General features: G+C 52.7%; 7 protein-coding genes across 7 annotated transcripts; 1 reads left to right on the forward strand and 6 right to left on the reverse strand.

The window, feature by feature from the left end:
• Positions 1-642: 642 nt before the first annotated feature.
• hsp90 (chaperone Hsp90) lies at positions 643-2,840 on the reverse strand (the record flags this gene model as incomplete). The annotated part of the gene is made up of 2 exons (XM_056906035.1): positions 643-2,496; positions 2,583-2,840. 2 exons carry the CDS (start codon positions 2,838-2,840, stop codon positions 643-645), a joined length of 2,112 nt encoding a protein of 703 aa, XP_056770142.1.
• Positions 2,841-4,816: 1,976 nt separating this feature from the next.
• Positions 4,817-6,573, reverse strand: N7458_002653 (NTF2 and RRM domain protein; the record flags this gene model as incomplete). The annotated part of the gene is made up of 3 exons (XM_056906036.1): positions 4,817-5,071; positions 5,145-6,158; positions 6,250-6,573. 3 exons carry the CDS (start codon positions 6,571-6,573, stop codon positions 4,817-4,819), a joined length of 1,593 nt encoding a protein of 530 aa, XP_056770143.1.
• Positions 6,574-8,082: 1,509 nt separating this feature from the next.
• N7458_002654 (uncharacterized protein) lies at positions 8,083-8,573 on the reverse strand (the record flags this gene model as incomplete). The annotated part of the gene is made up of 2 exons (XM_056906037.1): positions 8,083-8,403; positions 8,523-8,573. The coding sequence occupies 2 exons, from the start codon at positions 8,571-8,573 to the stop codon at positions 8,083-8,085; spliced, it is 372 nt and encodes a 123-aa protein (XP_056770144.1).
• Positions 8,574-10,042: 1,469 nt separating this feature from the next.
• Positions 10,043-11,847, forward strand: N7458_002655 (uncharacterized protein; the record flags this gene model as incomplete). Its single annotated transcript, XM_056906038.1, has 4 exons — positions 10,043-10,105; positions 10,188-10,218; positions 10,302-10,443; positions 10,569-11,847. 4 exons carry the CDS (start codon positions 10,043-10,045, stop codon positions 11,845-11,847), a joined length of 1,515 nt encoding a protein of 504 aa, XP_056770145.1.
• Positions 11,848-11,909: 62 nt separating this feature from the next.
• Positions 11,910-14,406, reverse strand: N7458_002656 (PMF1/NNF1 family protein; the record flags this gene model as incomplete). The annotated part of the gene is made up of 5 exons (XM_056906039.1): positions 11,910-12,204; positions 12,278-12,715; positions 13,113-13,135; positions 13,222-13,809; positions 14,305-14,406. The coding sequence occupies 5 exons, from the start codon at positions 14,404-14,406 to the stop codon at positions 11,910-11,912; spliced, it is 1,446 nt and encodes a 481-aa protein (XP_056770146.1).
• A 1,476-nt stretch (positions 14,407-15,882) lies between these two features.
• Positions 15,883-17,083, reverse strand: N7458_002657 (cyclin-dependent serine/threonine-protein kinase phoA; the record flags this gene model as incomplete). The annotated part of the gene is made up of 3 exons (XM_056906040.1): positions 15,883-16,791; positions 16,942-16,965; positions 17,039-17,083. 3 exons carry the CDS (start codon positions 17,081-17,083, stop codon positions 15,883-15,885), a joined length of 978 nt encoding a protein of 325 aa, XP_056770147.1.
• Positions 17,084-17,457: 374 nt separating this feature from the next.
• N7458_002658 (putative SIR2 family histone deacetylase) lies at positions 17,458-18,612 on the reverse strand (the record flags this gene model as incomplete). The annotated part of the gene is made up of 1 exon (XM_056906041.1): positions 17,458-18,612. One exon carries the CDS (start codon positions 18,610-18,612, stop codon positions 17,458-17,460), a length of 1,155 nt encoding a protein of 384 aa, XP_056770148.1.
• Between the last annotated feature and the right edge of the window lie 380 nt (positions 18,613-18,992).

The raw sequence follows: 18,992 nt of genomic DNA on the forward strand, positions 1-18,992 counted from the left end.
ACAAGGATAAATTGCAACTACTGGATAACGACAAGATCCACAGTACGCAAGAACATAGTATAGCGATATCCCAAGGATACGGAATCAACTCTAATTATATAGTAGATTCTAGTTCAGTCCATTCCCAGATTATAGTCACCACCTAAGGTCTATCTACTACTGTAACAAGTAAACAGTTATATAAACCTAGGAAGGTACCTTTATCAAAGAGTCCGTTAAATCCTACGTGGAGGCTTTTTTGTTCCTGAGGGTCTTAATCCAGATTCTCATCAGCATTTTTCATACATAACACGGGACGTGCATCAGATTCAAATCTAACTACAACCCAGTTCAGTACAAGTCGACCAAAACTCCATAAACAATACTAATTAATCCTCATCTACAGAAGCGGGGGAAAAAGTCAAGTGTGTAAATCATCGATCTTGATTTAAAGAACAATAAAATAAAAACATCAAGGGTCATAATCCCGTTTCCCATTTCCCGTAAGAACTTTGAAAAAATAAGCGCGCATACAAGGGCCCAGCAAGAAAGCAGATTTTGAGAAAACAACAAAGCCCCATCTTTAGCTAATCCAGTTTAAAAAAGAGCCTCAGAAAGAGATTTGCGACTGCTGGACACCTATAGAAGGAAGTATGAACTGATTTAGTCAACCTCCTCCATGGCAGACTCGCCGGTGGCCTCGGCAGGGGCGGCAGCCTCGGTGGCCTTCTCGTCGACGGTCTCGGCATCCTCGTCGATGTTCAGGCCGAGGGAGACGAGCTTGTGGATGCGCTCAGCGAAGCTGGCGGGCTCCTCGATGGTGAAGCCGGAAACCAGCAGGGAGGTCTCGAAGAGGAGCTGGGTGATGGACTTGACGGTGCGGTCGTTCTCGCCGTCAGCCTCGACCTTGTTCTTGAGCTCCTTGATGATGCTGGACTTGGGGGAGATCTCAAAGGTCTTCTTGGAGGACATGTAAGAAGACATGGAGGTGTCACGGAGAGCCTGGGCCTTCATGATACGCTCCATGTTGGCGGACCAACCGAACTGGCCGGTACGGATGGCGCAGGGAGCACCCATGAGCTTGTGGGAGACAACAACCTTCTCGACCTTGTCGCCGAGGATGTTCTTGAGGGCCTTGGCGAGGTCCTCGTACTCCTTCTCCTCCTTCTCACGCTCGGCCTTCTCCTCGTCGGTCTCCTCGAGCTCAAAGTCCTTGGTGATGTCGACGAGCTTCTTGCCGTCGAACTCCTTCAGCTGAGTGAAGGCGTACTCATCAATGGGGTCAACCAGGAACAGAACCTCAAAGTTCTTCTGCTTGAGGGTGTCCAGGAAGGGAGACTTGGCGACGGCCTTGATGGACTCGCCAGTGATGTAGTAGATGTTCTTCTGGTGCTCGGGCATGCGAGTAACGTAGTCGGTGAGGGAGGTGGACTCGTCACCAGACTTGGTGGACTGGTAGCGGAGGAGCTTGGCCAGAGCGGGGCGGTTCTGGGCGTCCTCGTGGATACCGAGCTTGATGTTCTTGCTGAAGGCAGAGTAGAACTTCTCGAACTGCTCACGGTCCTCAGCGATCTCCTGGAAGAGCTCAAGGGTCTTCTTGACGATGTTCTTCTTGATGACCTTCATGATCTTGTTCTGCTGGAGGGTCTCACGAGACAGGTTGAGGGGCAGGTCCTCGGAGTCGACAACACCCTTGACGAAGCTGAGCCACTCGGGGATGAGGTCGGTAGCATCGTCGGTGATGAAGACACGGCGAACGTAGAGCTTGATGTTGTTCTTGGTCTTCTTGGTCTCGAACAGGTCGAAGGGAGCACGCTTGGGGACGAAGAGGATGGCACGGAACTCGAGCTGACCCTCGACGGAGAAGTGCTTGACACCGAGGTGGTCCTCCCAGTCGTTGGAGAGCGACTTGTAGAAGGAGGCGTACTCCTCCTGGGTGATATCGGCGGGGTTGCGAGTCCAGATGGGCTTGGTCTTGTTGAGCTCCTCCTCCTCGATCTTGGACTCCTTGATGGTCTTGGTCTTCTTCTCCTTCTTCTCCTCCTCCTCATCGTCGACCTCCTCGACCTTGGGCTTCTTCTCGTCACCCTCCTCCTCCTCCTTGGTCTCCTCAGCATCCTCATCGGGGACCTCCTTCTCGGTCTCCTTCAGGACGTGGAGGTAGATGGGGTAGGAGATGAACTCGGAGTGCTTGCGGACAACCTCCTTGATGCGGGCCTCGTTGAGGTAGTCCATCTGCTCATCCTTCAGGTGGAGGATGATCTTGGAACCGCGGCCGAGCTGCTCGCCCTCGGTGTCCTGGGTCAGGGTGAAGGTACCGCCAGCAGCGGACTCCCAGATGTACTGCTCGTCATCATTGTGCTTGGAGACGACGGTAACCTTGTCGGCAACCAGGTAGGCAGAGTAGAAACCGACACCGAACTGACCGATCATGGAGATGTCCGCACCGGCGGACAGGGCCTCCATGAACTGCTTGGTGCCGGAGCGGGCAATTGTACCAAGGTTGTTGATCAGGTCCTAAAAACAAAGAAAAAAAAACACGGTTAGCCCCAGGATTCGTCGACTTTGTCGGAATAGTGGCTTCAAAAATGGAATCAACTTACAGCCTTGGTCATACCAATACCGGTATCCCGGATGGTCAGGGTCTTGTTCTCCTTGTCAGGGATGATGTCAATGCGGAGGTCCTTGTGGGAGTCCAGCTTGGAGGGGTCCGAGAGGGACTCATAGCGGATCTTGTCCAGCGCATCGGAGGCGTTGGAAATCAGCTCACGAAGGAAGATCTCCTTGTTGGAGTAGACAGTGTTGATAATCAGCGAGAGCAGCTGAGAGATCTCAGCCTGGAACTCGAAAGTCTCGGGCATTGTGGCGGGTGGGTATTCTGCAGTGGGGGGCGGAGCCGGTTAGAGAGATGGAGGAGGAATTTGGCAGAGAGAGAAGAGAAATCGATGAGTGTAGTGGAAGTGGAAGAGGAAGAGGGGGGGGAGAGATGAGGACTTGAAATCTTCAGGGTGGGAATACTCTCAAGGTGAGAAGATCCTCCAGAGAGCACAAGGTGGGGAGTGGATCAGAGGAGACGGAGTAGCAGGTCAAAGTGGGAGAGAGCAACGGGAATGGTGATGGGAGATACGCTGTTGGAGAGTTGGGGGGAAAAGGGAAGAGATTTAAATACGTACAGAGAAATTGGGGAGGAGGGAGATGTGAAGAAGAGAAAGAACTGCCAGCAAGAGACGCAGATCTTATGGGGAGAAGAGGAGGTGAAGAAAGAGCCTTGTGTTTCCAAAAAATTCTGGTGGGTTCAGCCATTCGGCGGGTGCTTCTACGGTGATCCAGCAACTTCCACGGGCCTCCCCCAGCAACGACACCGCCTAAGACTCGTCACTGGTTTGGTATTTTGTATGACCAGGTCCGAGTTGGCAATTTCACTGCTCAAAATGACTGGTCTATTTTCCCAGAGATTCTGACGTTCATTGCTTTTCTCAGTATGATTTCCTGGGACAGACTACTCCTGCCCTGACTGTGCTCTCTCTCCCTCTCTCTCTCTCTCTCCTGTGATACCCATGAGGCTTGGATCCACTGTCTGCCTGAGGAGTCAGGCACCGGAAAAATCTAGAACCTTCGCCCCCGTCGGATTTGCCCCAGTCTCTCCAGGGTGACTGAATACATCCTGTAGTGTCTATACATAATTTAAGAAGATCTAAACTAGAACAATGAATGTTAACGGACACCATTGAACCCTTTGGAGGTACTGTACTGTACTATTCCCACAATACACGCCATGGATGTTCTACGCAACGAGACCGCTACCCAGCAACCGGCCTCGTATCAGGTCACACAACACAAGAGAGTTTCTGTCAGGGGCAATTTGGTACAACCATCTGATATTGCACCTACTCCAGTAACTATGGCAAAACACTCAGATACCCAGATCCCCAGATCCCTAGACAAGTGCCAAGTTCCAACACCCAGACGATCCCATTTACAAGGCCCATCTCCTAGCAAAATACACATCCAACCCTATCCAATCCACGCAGGGAAAGCGAAAGGGAACAAAAAGGATACAAGATCGAGAATCATAAAAGGAAACAAGAAATAAAGAGACCGGATGGGTGCAACACCGCAAAACCCTCAACTTGCTATGCTAGATAAACGATGCGATATAGAGTCGTCGTGGTGGAAACGAAAACGGGCAAACAGATCAAAGGAACACGAATGAAGAGAAAAAAGATCATTGGAGAATATAGGGCATAGAAATCGTGAGACTGGAGAACCACGAAAGCCAGACCACCATCACCACCACCAAAGAAAACTCAAAAAAGATATGGTTAAAATAGAGGAGTCGTCGGGAGTTCAAAGCCCACAACAAAGGACGAAAATGGCAAAACCGCAATAAAAAGATCAAAGACAAAGTGCCCAGAGAGGGAAGGGAAAGAAAGACACAACTTTTCCAGCCAACCCGGACCCAACCGCTAATATGCACTGTGACAGGAGACACGAAGAAAAAGGGGTGGTGGAGGGGGGAGTCACATAACACATGTCATTATGAGAGGGACAAGGAAAAAAAGACCAAAAAGTGGATAACGGGTAGAGACCAAAAAAAGGAGAAAAGAATTATCAAAAATCCGGAGTAATACAAATTTCTGGAAGATGCATCCATCGAAAGTGTACGTAGAGTGTCGGAGACGTATCGAGGTGCTCGAAAGAAAAGAAGATTCGAGCTCGGAGCTCGGAGCTGGACGCTAGAGCTCGAGTGGAACCTCGCCTCGTTGACCAAGTTCAGGCATGGGATTTTACCACATTCACCTCAAGCAAAATTCAAGTGTAAATCGGCGAATAGAGCTTAAGCGGCCGGGGCACCGGTGCGGCCCTTGGCAGGCGCATTTCCGCCGCGACCACGAGCGAAGCCACCACGGCCATCACGCTGGAAACCACCGCGGCCACCGCGGCCACGACCAGCAGGGTACCCGTTGCCGAAGTTGTTGGGGCGAGGGCGGCGCTCCTCGAGGATGATCTGCTCAGTGCCAATCTGATGGGGGTTGGCAGCGACGGCGGCAGCATAAGCGGAAGGCTCGGCGAACTCGACAAAGGCAGAGTTCTAGAAAGATATACGTTAGATATCAATCTATAGTAGAGAGACAGGGGATCAGGTTAAATATGGGAAAACAAACCTTAGGGCGGTTGACATCAAAGTACTTCAGCTTTCCGAAGCGGGTAAGAGTCTGCTTCAACAGACCAGCGTCCACCTTCTCATTAATGTTCTTCATATAACCAAGGACAACCTGGTCCTCGCCAGCGCGAGACTGGGTCTTTTTGTGGTCAGCACCGGCAGTTTGCCAGCCAGCACTGTCAGCAGAGGCAGCATCCTTCTCAGCAGCGGGAGTTGGAGTAACAGCAGCACGAGGAGTCGTGGCAGCCGAGTCAGTAGCGGGAGCGGGGGCAGCCTTGGGGGCGGCAGCAGCAGCAGCAGGAGTGGGAGCGGGAGCCGCAGCAGTAGCAGCAGGGACAGCCGGGGCGGCAGCGGCAGCAGCAGCAGCAGCAGCCTTGGCAGCACCGACCTTGGAGGCAATGCTAGCCCAGGTCTTGGGGACGGCCGGGACAGGGGCGGCGGGAGCAGCAGCGGGAGCGGCCGGGGCAGCAGTCTCCTTAGCGGGGACCTCCTTCTGCTCAGGAGCAGGGGAAGGCTCCGCGGTCTGAGGCTTCTCTTCCTTCAGAGCCTCGGGCTCGACAACGGGGACGGGGGCCTCCTCAGGCTCCTCGGCGGGGGTACCATTGGTCTTGGGGGCAACCTTCTCGGGCTGCTCGCCCTCGCCGCTGACCTCCTCCAGCTTCTCGTCAGCCTTGGAAGCAGCGGCCTCATCAGTGACCTGGGCTTCCTCGGAAGTAGCGGCAGTCTCGGTGGTCTGGGGAGCCTCGGAGACGGCGGGGGTGATCTCCTCCGTAACGGCCTCATCCTCCTCGACTTCCTCAACGAGGTAGCGGAAGATGTCGTTGAGAACGTAGTAGCCGTTGGGCTGCTCAGCCAGAACGAAAGTCTGAACGAACTTGCGAGAGGGCTCAGACTTGTTGGAGATCTCACCAATGACGGAGACCAGGATGTTGTCAAAGGAGGCCTGGGAGTCGACGTTCAGGACACGAACCTTGCAGTCCTGGAAGTCGAGGGCCTTGATCTTGTCGTTGATAGCCTAGTGCAGAAGAAATTTCCGTCAGAATTGGACATTGCACACAGCGCCATCCACATAGATTGTGAATGCTAGGCGGAAAGTCTTTACTCACCTTGGTACCGATAGCAACGGGCACGGACGCGGCCTCGGTGCCAAAGACAAGCTGGGACCGCTTGGAGTAGAAGAGGTGCAGCTTGTCCGGGTTACGGCTCATAGTGGTATAGTACTGCTCGACAAAGAACCAGCCGACCTCGTCCTTGGTGATCTCATTCTTCTGCTGTTCGGCGCTGGGAGTGGCGCTGGTAGGAGTGGAGGACTGAGCCGGTTGGAAGTTGGCCGCGGTGTTCATGGCCGCGTGGGCGGGGTTGAAGGAATCGGGGAAGCCATGCTGGGCAGCGTAGTTGCCGTTAATGGGGACCTGGGTCATATCGGCCATTTTTGAGATCGAGAGGAGAGCGGACGGGATCGAAAATTAATGTGGCCGCGAAGTTGAGTGGGGATCGACGATGGGACAGCCAAGCGGAGCTATCTGAACGAAGCTTCTAGCAACGGGATTGGAAGCTGTGAATAAGAGATCTAAATGAGATTCTGTGGCTTTTTGGTTTTCTTCCGCTCGCTTAACCTAGAGGTCGAGTTAGTCTTGATATCTTAGCACTGTCTTGGGGGCTCGGTTTTGCACCACGATCCCGGCAGCCAATGGGCCAAGTGAGGTGGAGTGGGCAAGGCGGCGCACTTACAATGCGAAATGGACTGAGCACCAATGCAATCAATTGAAAGGCGCGAAAGGAAAGGAAGAAAGGAAGAAAGTGGGGAAGGAAAAGGAAAAACGAGGACACTCTTCGATGATGCGGAGAGTGATGCGGGAAGTATAGGTTTGAGAGCGATGAGAGAAGAGAGAAAATTGAGTCTTGTGCGGGATGGACCGGGAAGAGAGGAGACGGGTAGCAGGGGGCGAAGTTGAGAGGATAGTGAGGATGGATGGTTGTGCGTCTGAACTGGGGATGAGAGAAGCAGAAGAGAGGAGGAGGAAAAGAAGAAGAAGAGACCGAAACGAAGCTGTTTTGGGGGGGGAATTCGCCTGCGAGGAAAAAGCGACTGGCTTTGGAGAAGACTCCGTGCGGGTTTCGCGTGGGCTTGGCACGGGGCTCACCGCTCGGCAGAAAAGAGAGTATCAAAAGGACAGGATTTGATGAGATCGATGATGAGGAGTGAAGAGTGAAGTGAAGTACGAAATGCCAACTTACAAGGAGGATGGACAAGAGACAGTTGATAGTCTTGTCAGTTGCGCTGAGAACTCAGAGGAGTTGACGAGGAGAAGAGTTTGGAGGGAGTGAAATCTCATCAACGTTGATATTCCCGATTGGGTCACGCCAACCATTTCGGACAATCGTGTTTGCCCTCAGGCCATCGCAACTGCCAGTGGCCAGGCAATCAGATCGCCCTCCAATCTCTAGACCATGATATACAATACGCAAAGCAAATTCTTGCACCAGCCAAAAATCTAACACGAGGTAGCTTTCATGATATATTCCAAGATATATGGAGGAGACCAAAAAAGGAAACCAACACACAAAGCCAGAGGATTCAGGGTAGACGAGATATACTAGACAAAATGGAAAAAAAAAAAAACCAGACAAGTCATGCAAATATCATAGCAGATTTAGAAAACGCCAAGGAGGAATATCAATGTAGGAAAGGGGGTATGATGGATGATATGGTATCGGACGTGAGAGGGTTCGACAGTGAGAAAAGAGACGAGCAAGCGATCGTAAACAGTTCCCTTACAGGGACGGACTTCACCGGGGAGGAAATGGAAGAATATAGAGTAGGTGGACTGAAGAAAACGAGACCAACATCGGCCGTCACCAACATCGGCCGTCGCATATGTATGGGATCAACCACAGTGCGCAGCGAGAAGAATCAGCCGTTCCCTTGCCTCAGTCGATTACGAAGTAGTCGCAGCGGCAGCGGCCTTCTCGCTCAGGACTGGCTTGCGCATGACGGCATCCTGACTAGTCATCCTTCGTCCCAGTGCGCGCTCCACCTTGGCCCCAAGAGCCAACTTGTTCAGGTTGTCGCTCTTCTCTGCAGTAGGGACAAAGCGCTGGGCCTGCAGGGGCTTGTTATCCAAGCGCTCCAGGCCATCGCCGAAGTGAGTGATGTCGGCGACTCTAGGGTCTCCGCTGGGTAGGCTGCCGATGGTGCGTTCGGAGTTGGCGAGCGAGGGGCTGCCGCTAATGGTGGAGAAGCGCTTGGAGTTGCGGTTCTACAGTGAATCCAGTCAGCATCAAGGTTTATTTAGGTGTAGTCAGTTTTGCGACGAAAGGGGAAATCAGGTAGAAGACAGTGCTCGAGAGGGGGTAAAGGGGGCGAAGAAATGCGCACCGAGTTTGACATGATGGGTCGCTCGGAGTCAAGAGACGGATGACGGGTCATGTCTGCGGTAGGAGAAGAAGGAGAGCGCGTGTATTTGAGGTGCTGTGGTCTGGAGGCGGGTCGATGGGAGTTGGGGGGTTTTTTGCCTTGGAAGATGGGCAGGTTAGCAGGGATGATCGTCTCCAGCTGGGCTTAGCCAAGACCGCATTTATCGGCTAAGGGGATCAGCACGTACAACGCGGTCAAGCTGTGGGTCGGGATAGCTCGCTATTGTGACAGGCAAATGGGCAGCAGGAAGAAGGCAGGAGGAAAGCGAGCATGAGAAAGCCGGTACTGAAACACAATGTGCAGCCACAGGCAGGTTCGTCTTTGGATGGAACTCAGACGACTCAGGAGAGCCGAAACGGCGGAAGTGGGTCGCGCTGGGTGGTGGGGAAAGGAGGTCGGAGGAGAAGAAAAAGAAGAAGAAGAAGAAAAGAAAAGAAGAGAAAGCAAATGAAAAGAGGAGGTTCGGAGGAAAGGGATCTACTGGAGCGAGAAGCGGAATGGAGACGATCTTCTGCAGGAAGCAGTGCTGGTTGGATAGTCGGTCTGGAGAGTGACGAGAGGCTGAAGGGGGGCAAAGAGGAGCAGGAAGGATGCGGATGATCGATGAAATGGCATGATATGATCTATATTCTGTATTGCTTTCTATTCCATCGTATATCGAAAACAAAGTAGCTTTCGTACACCTCCAATATGGTCTCTTCTATATCAATTTAATCCGTGATTTCCCTTGGTTGGTATCAGTCGTCCTGGAGTATACGGACCGAGGAAGTATGAAGAGAGTCTTACAGAGTGGATTTTGCCACGTGGGATCAGCCAGGATGGAGGTGCAAATCTGAAGCCGACCGGCGAGTTTAATTGACTGCAGTAGAATGATCGATTTGTACCTGGTAGTCAATACAAGTTCCAGCTAGAGGAGGCATAAATGATTCATAACGTGGATGACTCTATACCCCAGGCATCGATGAGTCCTGCTGAACTTTCGGTACCATCATCAATAAGGATAATAACATCTATCCAAGCAATACTACCAGTAAAATCCAAAATTGAGCCAAGTCTCGCCACACCCGAAGCTACATCACACTCACAGCAGAGTACTCTCGGTACAGCAGTAGCACTAAGTACGAAAGGAGCGGGGGGAATGATGTACCCCCAAACTTAACGTTTTCCACGAGCAGCTCCAGCCCGAGTCTTGGCAGAAAAGAGAAAAAAGAAAAGCTATCATCATCATCGTCATCGTCCGTGGAGCTACTCATCCAATCTCGTCCCTCTCATTCGCCATTGCCGTGCTCGGACAACAAGACCAAACTCTCTGTTTCCTTCCTTTCACACCTCCAACCAGCCAACCTGAACTTACGGAGTTGTAATTCAGATACACCCCCCCTCACTGATCACCACGACCAAGCGCCAGTGACGCAAAATCAAGATCCAGATTACTCTGCGTATACTACCCCCCACCACCACCACCACCACCACACCACACCATGCCAAGACCAAAGGCTTTTCTCAAAGAATCCAAGTCAAAGAAAAAGAGCGCCGCGAGGCAGGTACATAGCCCACTGCACAAGCTGAAAGCAACGGAAAGCAATGGAAAGCAATTTAAAGACTGACCACATCCGATGTCCGTAGCTGCCCGTAACAGCCGATGACTATCTCGCAGGTTAGCAGCTTATTTCTTAAGTGTCTTCAAGACAGAGACGAAAATATGGTCCAGATCTTTGGCTAACTAGGAGTCCATCCCAGCGGGCGTTGAGCTCGAAGAAGCCGGCGAGAAATGGCGCGCCGGAGACGCGGCCAAGTCGATGCGCTTCTTTATGAAAGCCATTGCCAACTATGATGAAGGGCTGCAGAAACACCCGGCTGCTTTTGACCTGGCCTACAACAAGTACGTCCACGAAAACAAATACAAAGGAAGGTGGAGATTGTGTTTCATTGCAAGCATTATCTCGATTCCTCCTCTAACCAAAGTATATGCATTATTACAATCCTCTTCTCTAACATCACATCCAGAGCCCGCATCCAATACGAAATCACCCAGCACCCCAAACTAGCAGCGCAACTGCCCGCTCCGCAGGCTGAGATCCTGGAAGTAGCGCTGCAGTCGCACCGAGATGCGCTGTACCTGGAACAGGACAATGCCGACGCCTTATTCAACAGCGGCCAGGTGCTGAACAGCCTGGCCGAGGCCCTGATAGACTCAAAGCATCCTAGCGAGGAGCAGCTAGTGCAGGCGAGCACGTACTTGCAGGAAGCGGTTGAGTTGTTCCAGCGGTGTCTAGCGCTGCAGGAAATGAAATTCACCGAGATGGAGGAGCAGCTCATGCAGATGGAGTCTGGGGAGTTGGATTCCCAAGGACCGGAGTCAGAGGCTGTGGCCGCACCAGCAGAGTCGCAGGCAGCTGAGAGCGAGTCTGTGGATAGCGAACCGCAGGAGCAGTGGGCTGCTATTGTTGAGCCGGTGACGAAGAACACGCTGGTCGACTCGGCCGTAGCACAGTTGGACACCTTGACGGCATTGTGCAATTTATTGACGTTCAACCCTGGCGCTGGCGGAGTGGGCTGGGTGCAGGAATATTCCTCCGAGCTGATCGAGACACGACTGCCAGCCTATGTGGAGGGATCAGATAGGCAATATGAAGCGGGATTAGCGCGGGCAAAATTCATCTGCGTGCTACACGACGTCCTCTACCGGGGTGGCCACACCGATGCCCGGACATACCAGCAAGAGCTCGGGCGGGCATTTGGACCCGAGCTTGACGTATCGAATGATCCAGAGGGACTATGCAACAAGGCCGAAGCGCTGACCTCGCTGAATGGGGCTTTCGCAGATGTACCACCGGCCGAGGATGCCGAAACCTTCAAGTTCTGCTGTGATGTGCGATGGCAAGCACTCTCCACCGCGCTGGACGCGTTGACAGCCGCGTCGAAGCTGCCCAGCGCCGACAATTTGCCCAAGATCCATCTCGCACGCGGCGATGCAGAAATGCAGCGCTGGCGACTGGGTAGGACACCCTGGAACCATGCCATGGCGGCGCAAAACGGGGCCACGCTTCTGCGTAATGCGCAGACATACTACCGCGGAGCAGCGGCACTAGCTCATCGAGATGGAGAGGCCGAGGCCGAACGCGATGGATCATTCAAGGAGGCCATTGCTGCTGCGCTGGCGGGCCAGAGAACCAAGCTGGATCAAATCAAGGCGAGCTCCCTGGAGCAGTTGATCACGGTAGCCCAGGACATGGTGGAGGACGGAATGGTGGAAGCCACCGACATGAGCGCCCTGATCTCGTGATCGAACAAGCAGGAACAGAAAAGAGGAATGACAATATAGAAAGAACAAATACCAGCCGTCTCTCATACGTCCGGGCGGGCATTAACCTCCCGGTCCATTTGAACCGCATCCTGACGAATATGATGCTCCTTGCTAAACTCCGTAGCCGCCGTAGCAGCGCCCTCGATATCCGTAACCACAGACTCAAGCTGCGCCAACAGCTTCTCAATCTCCCGCCTCTGCGCCTGCACCGTCTGCGCCAACTCTGCATTCTGCGCATGCGTCTCGTCGAGTTTGCCGTTCAACGTTGCTTGCGCTTCCTGTAGATACGGCGTCAAATGAGCCTTGTAAAGCTGCTCCGCACCAAGGGTATGAGGCCTATACCAGACAACCAACTCGTTAGCCCCGTAAACACTAGAACCCAACTCCAAAGCAAGGAAACAAGACATACGCATTTCCAGACCCCCTCTCTTCCCCATTCCCCTTCCCCTTTTCCTTCCGCACCTTCGCCTCCGCAACTAATCGATCCAACTCATTCAAATGCGCCACTGCCTCTCTCTCTTCCAGAATCTCCTCAAACTCCGCCTTAGCGCTCTCCTCCAACTTCGCATTCAATTGTCTCCACACGCTTTCCAGACTGGCCGGAACATGACGAGCCGGCGTGGGGAAACAGCCCGAGAAATTGGCGTAGGAGTTTGCGCGGAGTGTGCGTGCGAGAGCTTGGTCGAAGACTTGGTGTAGACGTGAGGCGCGGAGACCGGGGGTTTGTGAGGCTTGCGCGGGGTTGTCTGTTGTTGGGGCGGTGGGCGGTGGGTGGGAATTGGGACCTGCCATGGTATTGTGCGCGTGAGATCGGGAAGCTGAAGTGATTTTGGGTTGTGGCGTGGGTCTGTTTTGTACGACGAGAGAGTGTTGTTTATGATTCTGGAATTTGGGAATTCGGGGCCTTTGGGGATATCCTTGATAGTACCGCGTCGCGATTGTCACGTGATGGATATAATGTATGGACCCGCTTTTCTCAACGGCTGGAAGTGTGCAGGCAAAGAGAAATGAACCTTGACAACGCTCTTCATTACGATCCATATGTGAATCATACCTAATGCAGTAATTAAGTAAGTGTTTGTAACCCCTGAGTCCTAAGTCGTATATCCCTCCAAAGCGTCCTAAATGCCGGCCACGAAATCGACACATAAATCAAACTATTCCAAAACCCCTGCAAAGGAAGTACAAAACTCGATGTATAATTCAACCAGAAGGAAAAATCGTTTGGCCGAGCCAGGGCGTACACTCTGTTAACCGTGGAGGGAACCTATCCATGACATAATTAAGGTTAGAGGCAACACTGGCAAATGACCTAAATTGAGTCGATCTTGCGCGAAAAAAAAGATAACATACCCACGTCACAAGTAGCGCGATGAAAAATAGCATCGCGTACTTGGTATAAGCCCACGCAGCCGAGATAGGCTCGTTACTCCCGCGTCGCTGTGAGTGCCTCTCCACGCCTTCAGAACGGCATTTAGAGGAAGAGGTTATCGACATCCTCGGATCTAGCTTCGCCCTCGAAGCGTGAATAGGCGGGAGTTGCTCTTCTGAATTCTGATGCATGCTAATTGGATCCATCATGCCACCCTCGATAGAGACGGAGTACGGAGTGAAGGTTGGCAAGCTGAAGCTACGTACGGGCACGGGCACGGGCACGGGGACATGTACCTCTGGTGCGGCGATAGATCGGCGTTCTGGTCTAGAGCAGGCGATTTCACTGGTCACCTGGATACCGGCGAGATTGACGAGCGGGGCATGGGTGGCGGTCTCCGTATCGAGAGAGTCAATATTGTCCAGTGCGCGGAGTTGTCGTCGTTTTTCATATATGACTGAACCGGCGCGTAGATAGATGGCGAAGGTGAGAGAGATGACGAACCAGACGGGGCCGTAGAAGACGCCGATGCGGAGGATATCCCAGGGTAGAGAGACCCAGCACCATAGCTGTGCGCAGTTAGCAAGGGAAATATGTTGGATAGTGGAAGTACTTGTAGTCCTTACAATTGCCGAGCCGTATACCCTACCACGGGCTTGCGTGTGGATGAAGAAATATATAAAGGCTGGGATAAACGGTAAACCGTAACAGCAAACCAGGTACTTTCTTTCCAGCCGACGCAGCTGGTCCGAGTTATACTGGTGGAAGAAGGTTAAGTAGACGTTGCACGCCATGGCGAAGGTCCACAGGGCATCTGCGGGCATGAACCTATACTAGACGTCAGACGAGGCCATCCAAAGAGAAAGATAATCACCCAAGGCTATAGCACAACACTATCCAAATCCTCACCATTGAATTAAAAAGGCCTGAAACTGGCATAACGGACTACCCACGCCAGCGTGGATTCCCGACTGAGAGATCAGTGTGGCTATATTAGCCATAATATTTCCCCATGAGGCATAAAACACCAAGCGATTAATCGGCTTCCTGAATGACCGCGACACGATGAACGTCGTGACGATCACAAAGGCGCCGACCAGCGAGACGGTTGAACAGACACGTTCTGTGATGGAGATCGCAGCTAGCTGTTCCTGCGAAGGCGGCATGTTGGCTTATCTCGTATATCGTATCTCATTTTTCTTCGTGAACATCATATACAGTTCATGCTATGTGTGATGATGCTATCATGCTATCGTAGGCCGTGGCTGGTGTGAGCAGCATCAAGCTCGAAGAATCTCCGTCCCCCGCCGGTTCGCGCGGATAGTGAAGGATTTGATTAGGAGCGACGTGGTCGATGAAGTAGAGTTTGGGACCGGAGGTTGCTCCTTGGGATTATTAACCAGTGATGACGAGCCGGCAATCTTCCTCGCTGATCCGGAGTGGACGGGTTGGTCCCGTTGATATCCCAAGGGTAGCTGGGTTAACACGACCAATGAGCTTAGTAGTTGAATATCGACCCCACAGGACCGGCCCGAATCGAATAGTGCCGTTGATGATGGGTTCTTCGCAAGGAAGATGCCAGTCAATATGGTTGGTAAATCGAGGACGATGGTAAGGATGAGGACTCGTGATCGAATCATAGCATGAGTGTCCAGTCTTAATACCTTGGGCAATTAGTTAGCGAAGAGGGGAAGAAAACTAGCCAGAAACAAGACAACACGAGACGACTAACACACATCTAGCATTAGCTATATTTTAATTAATCCTCCCATCCTGCCCTATGTTTTATCCAGATCCAATGAATCAGGTTGCACGGTATTAAGCGCCACGACGCTAACACCAAAGCAAGGACACCTCCAAATCCATTGATAATCCCGTAACGAACAGACCAATTCTTTACTCCTCCAGTCCTCAGTCCATGAGCTCTGAAAACCTAGACTATAGAATCATCTGACACTGACACGAGAGATTACGAGATCGAGTCGGGCGATCCTCCACCATGGAAAAGATCCGCGGGGGCCGTACGCGGGGAAGTGGGATGTCTGAATGCACCAATCGCTGGATGGCGGTCATCCGGCACCCAGTCATGTATATCTCTTAGCTTGAGTCTAGATCTGAAGCCGTCCTTCTCCAGGACAGGATATCATTCATGTAAATACGTCATGCCCGGGTTTCTTAATACGAATCTAGTTACAGCTATTTCTCCTACCCGTTATCAAACTACACCTACCCAAGTCTATATAACTCGTCATCTAACAAGCACATTCCAATCGAATACATCAAGAAAATTTTGATACCTCGGCCCTTGAGACAAAAGCCAATGCACATCAATTCCACACAACGGAACAATAATGACAGGAGCAACTCACTCCCTTGTCTTGCAGATAACAACCCAACTATGTGAAACCGAGAGAAAGAACTCAAACAACAGAAAGAACATTCGGGCAAAAGATAAGAGTAATTCAAAGCGCATATGCAAAAAGGTTAGAACGGAAAGAAAAGGAAAACACCCATCATCAAGAAAAAGAACGCCGAATCCTCCCATTTCTCCAGATTTGTCTAAATCGAGGCTCATCATCTCGTTATGCGCAATTTTCAGCAATCGCGGCTCACCAGCTCCAGTATGGCGGAAAAGCTCCCTTCTAGTACGCTGATTGAGGTGGGACCATGCCTCCATATCCGCCGGCCATCTGCTGCTGTTGCTGTTGCTGCTGCAATTGGGCCTGGACCTGGGGGAGATCATGGAACCATGGGTGCTGGAGGGCATCACTGGCGCTAATACGCATCTCCGGACGCAGTTGAAGCATGCGGTTCAGGAGATCCAGACCAAGGGGGTCAATCTGGGGCAGGAGAACACCCAAATCCTGAGTGGCGTACACGTGGAAGGTGGGCTTGTAATCTGGGAGCTGGGAGATTCCGGGCCAGGAGCGCTCCGAGGGTGTTCCCATGAGCCGGAAGATCTTGACCAGTTGGTCTTCGTTGGCGGTACCTGGGAACAGCGGGCGACCCGTGTACATCTCGGCCATGATACAGCCGGCAGACCAGATGTCAATGCTGGTGTTGTAGGTGCGAGAGCCGAGGAGGACGTCCGGGGCGCGGTACCAGAGGGTGACGACTTCGTTGGAGAAAGTGTTGACGGGGATACCGAAGGCGCGGGCCAGACCGAAATCGCCCAGCTTGAGCTGACCCTTCTTGTTGATCAGGAGGTTCTGAGGCTTGAGGTCACGGTGCAGCACGCGGTTCTCGTGGCAGAAGGCAATACCCTTGAGCAGCTGGTGCATGAACGACTTGATGGTGGCTGGGTCCAGTTGGCCCCGGTCTCCGCGGGTATCCATGTACCGCTTCAGATCGCGGTCCATGAACTCGAAGACCAGCATGAGCTTGTTCTCGGTGTGGATCACGTCGTAGAGGGAGACGATGCTCTCGTGCTTGAGCTCCTTCATCAGGGAGATTTCACGGATCGCAGTCGATGGCGTGCCTTCTTCGGAGTCCAGGTGGATCTCCTTCAGCGCAACCATTTCGCCCGTCTGGCGATTGCGTCCCTTGAAGACCTATAATATAATCATCCTGTATTAGCGGTGAACGAACGGAGGCGGGAGGGAAAAGTGGGCGCAAAGCAGCCCGAGAAGGACAGAGAGTCGGAGCGGTGCTGGGAGAGGCAAGAGATGAGGCTGCCAAGAAGGAACGAAGCGACGACGTACAGTTGCATAAGTGCCTTCACCGAGCTGGAAGTAGAAGAGGAACGAGTCAGTATCTCGCGGTCAACTCAGGGAGGAGGGGTGTCCAGGACGATCATACCTTTTCCAGCTGCTGGAAGGAACTAGGCTGCTGAGATTTGTCCATATTGCGTCGCTGAGGTGGTCGGGAAACGGGAACCCCCGAGGGTTTAGTGGAATTGGGATTGAAGAGAAAGGAACCGGGGGAAACCAGCGTTGAAGCGGACTTTAGAGGGAGAGCTGCAGGATCCCTGAGACGCTCCATGCTGATGGAAGGAGGAGCCCCGCGCGTAGGAAGTGGGCCGGGCAAAGTTACGGCCATCTGCTTATGTACAAGACTCTCTGGCTGGCGCTTGTCTCTCGACCCGTAACGGTAGATAACCTTTTTCTTGCTCTATTTTTAACAACAGTCCAATGAGAAATGAGAAAAATGCGATTCGCTTCATGTATATCTCTTTGGTGAAGATTCATGATCAAGTTTACATCTAGTGATTATCGTTGTTACAAGTGATTCATGGGTAGGCCCGAGACTACGGTCGGGAGGATGGCCTGGGCGGGATGGCTGCAGCGAACATGAGCACCAAAGTTCCTGTCTAGGCCCAAGCTCAGTTGGCCAAAGAGAAGGGCCTCATTGCGCACGCCCCCGACGTTGATGACACCGATGGGCATGCCTCGTTTATAGGCTCGTTCCACAAGTCGCCAGGCCGAATAGGTGGCGAGACTACTACCCAGCACCAGCAAGCGCCCAGCATCATCGATGGCCTCTTCCGCTGCGGTCTTCACCGCGGGGTCGATATTCTCGCCAAACATGATCACTGCTGGCTTCAGGATACCTGCAGTGGAAGTCGGCAACCATGCGCCGTCGCTTTCGACCTCGACTCGGGCGGGTGTCCCGTCTTTTAAGGTGGGAGGAGTTTCCAAGCATGTTGGACATGACGGATATCGAAATGTCGAGTATGGAGCCTCCGCCAGGTCGACATCGCCGTCGGGATTGAGTTTCAATCCCTTTCTTCGTTGTTCCTCTGGATTATCGGTATCGAGAGCACCGGCGGCGACCATACGAGCCAGAAACTCGGCCCAAGCCGGGTTGAGCCGCTCCAAGGAGTCCTGGAACTCCTGTCGCGAGAACTGATTGCGACAACTGGTACAGACCACGGACCGTAGATATCCATGTAATTCAAGCGTAGACAGTTCCGGGTGGGCTAGTGAGTGGAACGAATCGACATTCTGCGTCACAACAGAGCTGATATACTCCTTGGCTCCGAGATCTCGAATCGCCCAATGCGTGGAATTGGGCTTTGCTTTCACGAGCCCCGGCCAGCCCACGAAGCTCCGAGCCCAATATCGCTTGCGCGACTCATGGCGCGTCGCGAATTCGTGGAAATAGATCGGCCGGTAGGATTTGTTTCGGCGGTAGGTCCCCTGGTCCCCGCGGTAGTCGGACAGGCCTGAAGCGACGGAGATACCTGCGCCGGTCAAGAGGACCGTCTGGGTGTTTCTACCCACATCGATGCCCCGGAGATGCAGGGATGGTGGCGCCGTGAAGAAGGCGTTCACGGCGTCGATCGCCCCCGCAATCGTCCTGGCAGCTGGTGGAACGACGATGGCTGGAGGTAATGGGCCCGTGAAGGGGATTCGAATTGCGGGCGTCGTCATTGAGGACGCATCCTCGAGAAGGGAAGAGGAAGAGACTAGGGATGAGGGCTTGGCAATGAGGAGTGGGCGGAGACTCCGGTCTCCTCTTTGGACCTCGTTAGACCTCTTTGGGAGTCTTGGGATCTTCTTGGGGCCTTCGTTTAGTCGGGCGGATTGCGTAGGAGCTGGTCTTGGCTGACTCGTTTCCAGTGTGCCCTGATTCGTAATGAGCTTAAATCAGAGACCAGAGTATGAAGTAGATTAATAAGAAAATAAAAAGAACCAGAACTAAGAATTACGAATTGAGAAGTCTAGGCAGGTTGCTTGAGCCACAATACGATCGTACTGTAGTACAGTAATCACTACCTCACGATTGGGCAGTTCCGTCCTGAAGCATCAGC

This window comes from Penicillium daleae, assembly GCF_028827525.1.
Source record: "Penicillium daleae strain IBT 16125 chromosome Unknown utg000002l_segment0_segment0, whole genome shotgun sequence".
NCBI classification, from domain to species: Eukaryota; Fungi; Ascomycota; class Eurotiomycetes; order Eurotiales; family Aspergillaceae; genus Penicillium; species Penicillium daleae.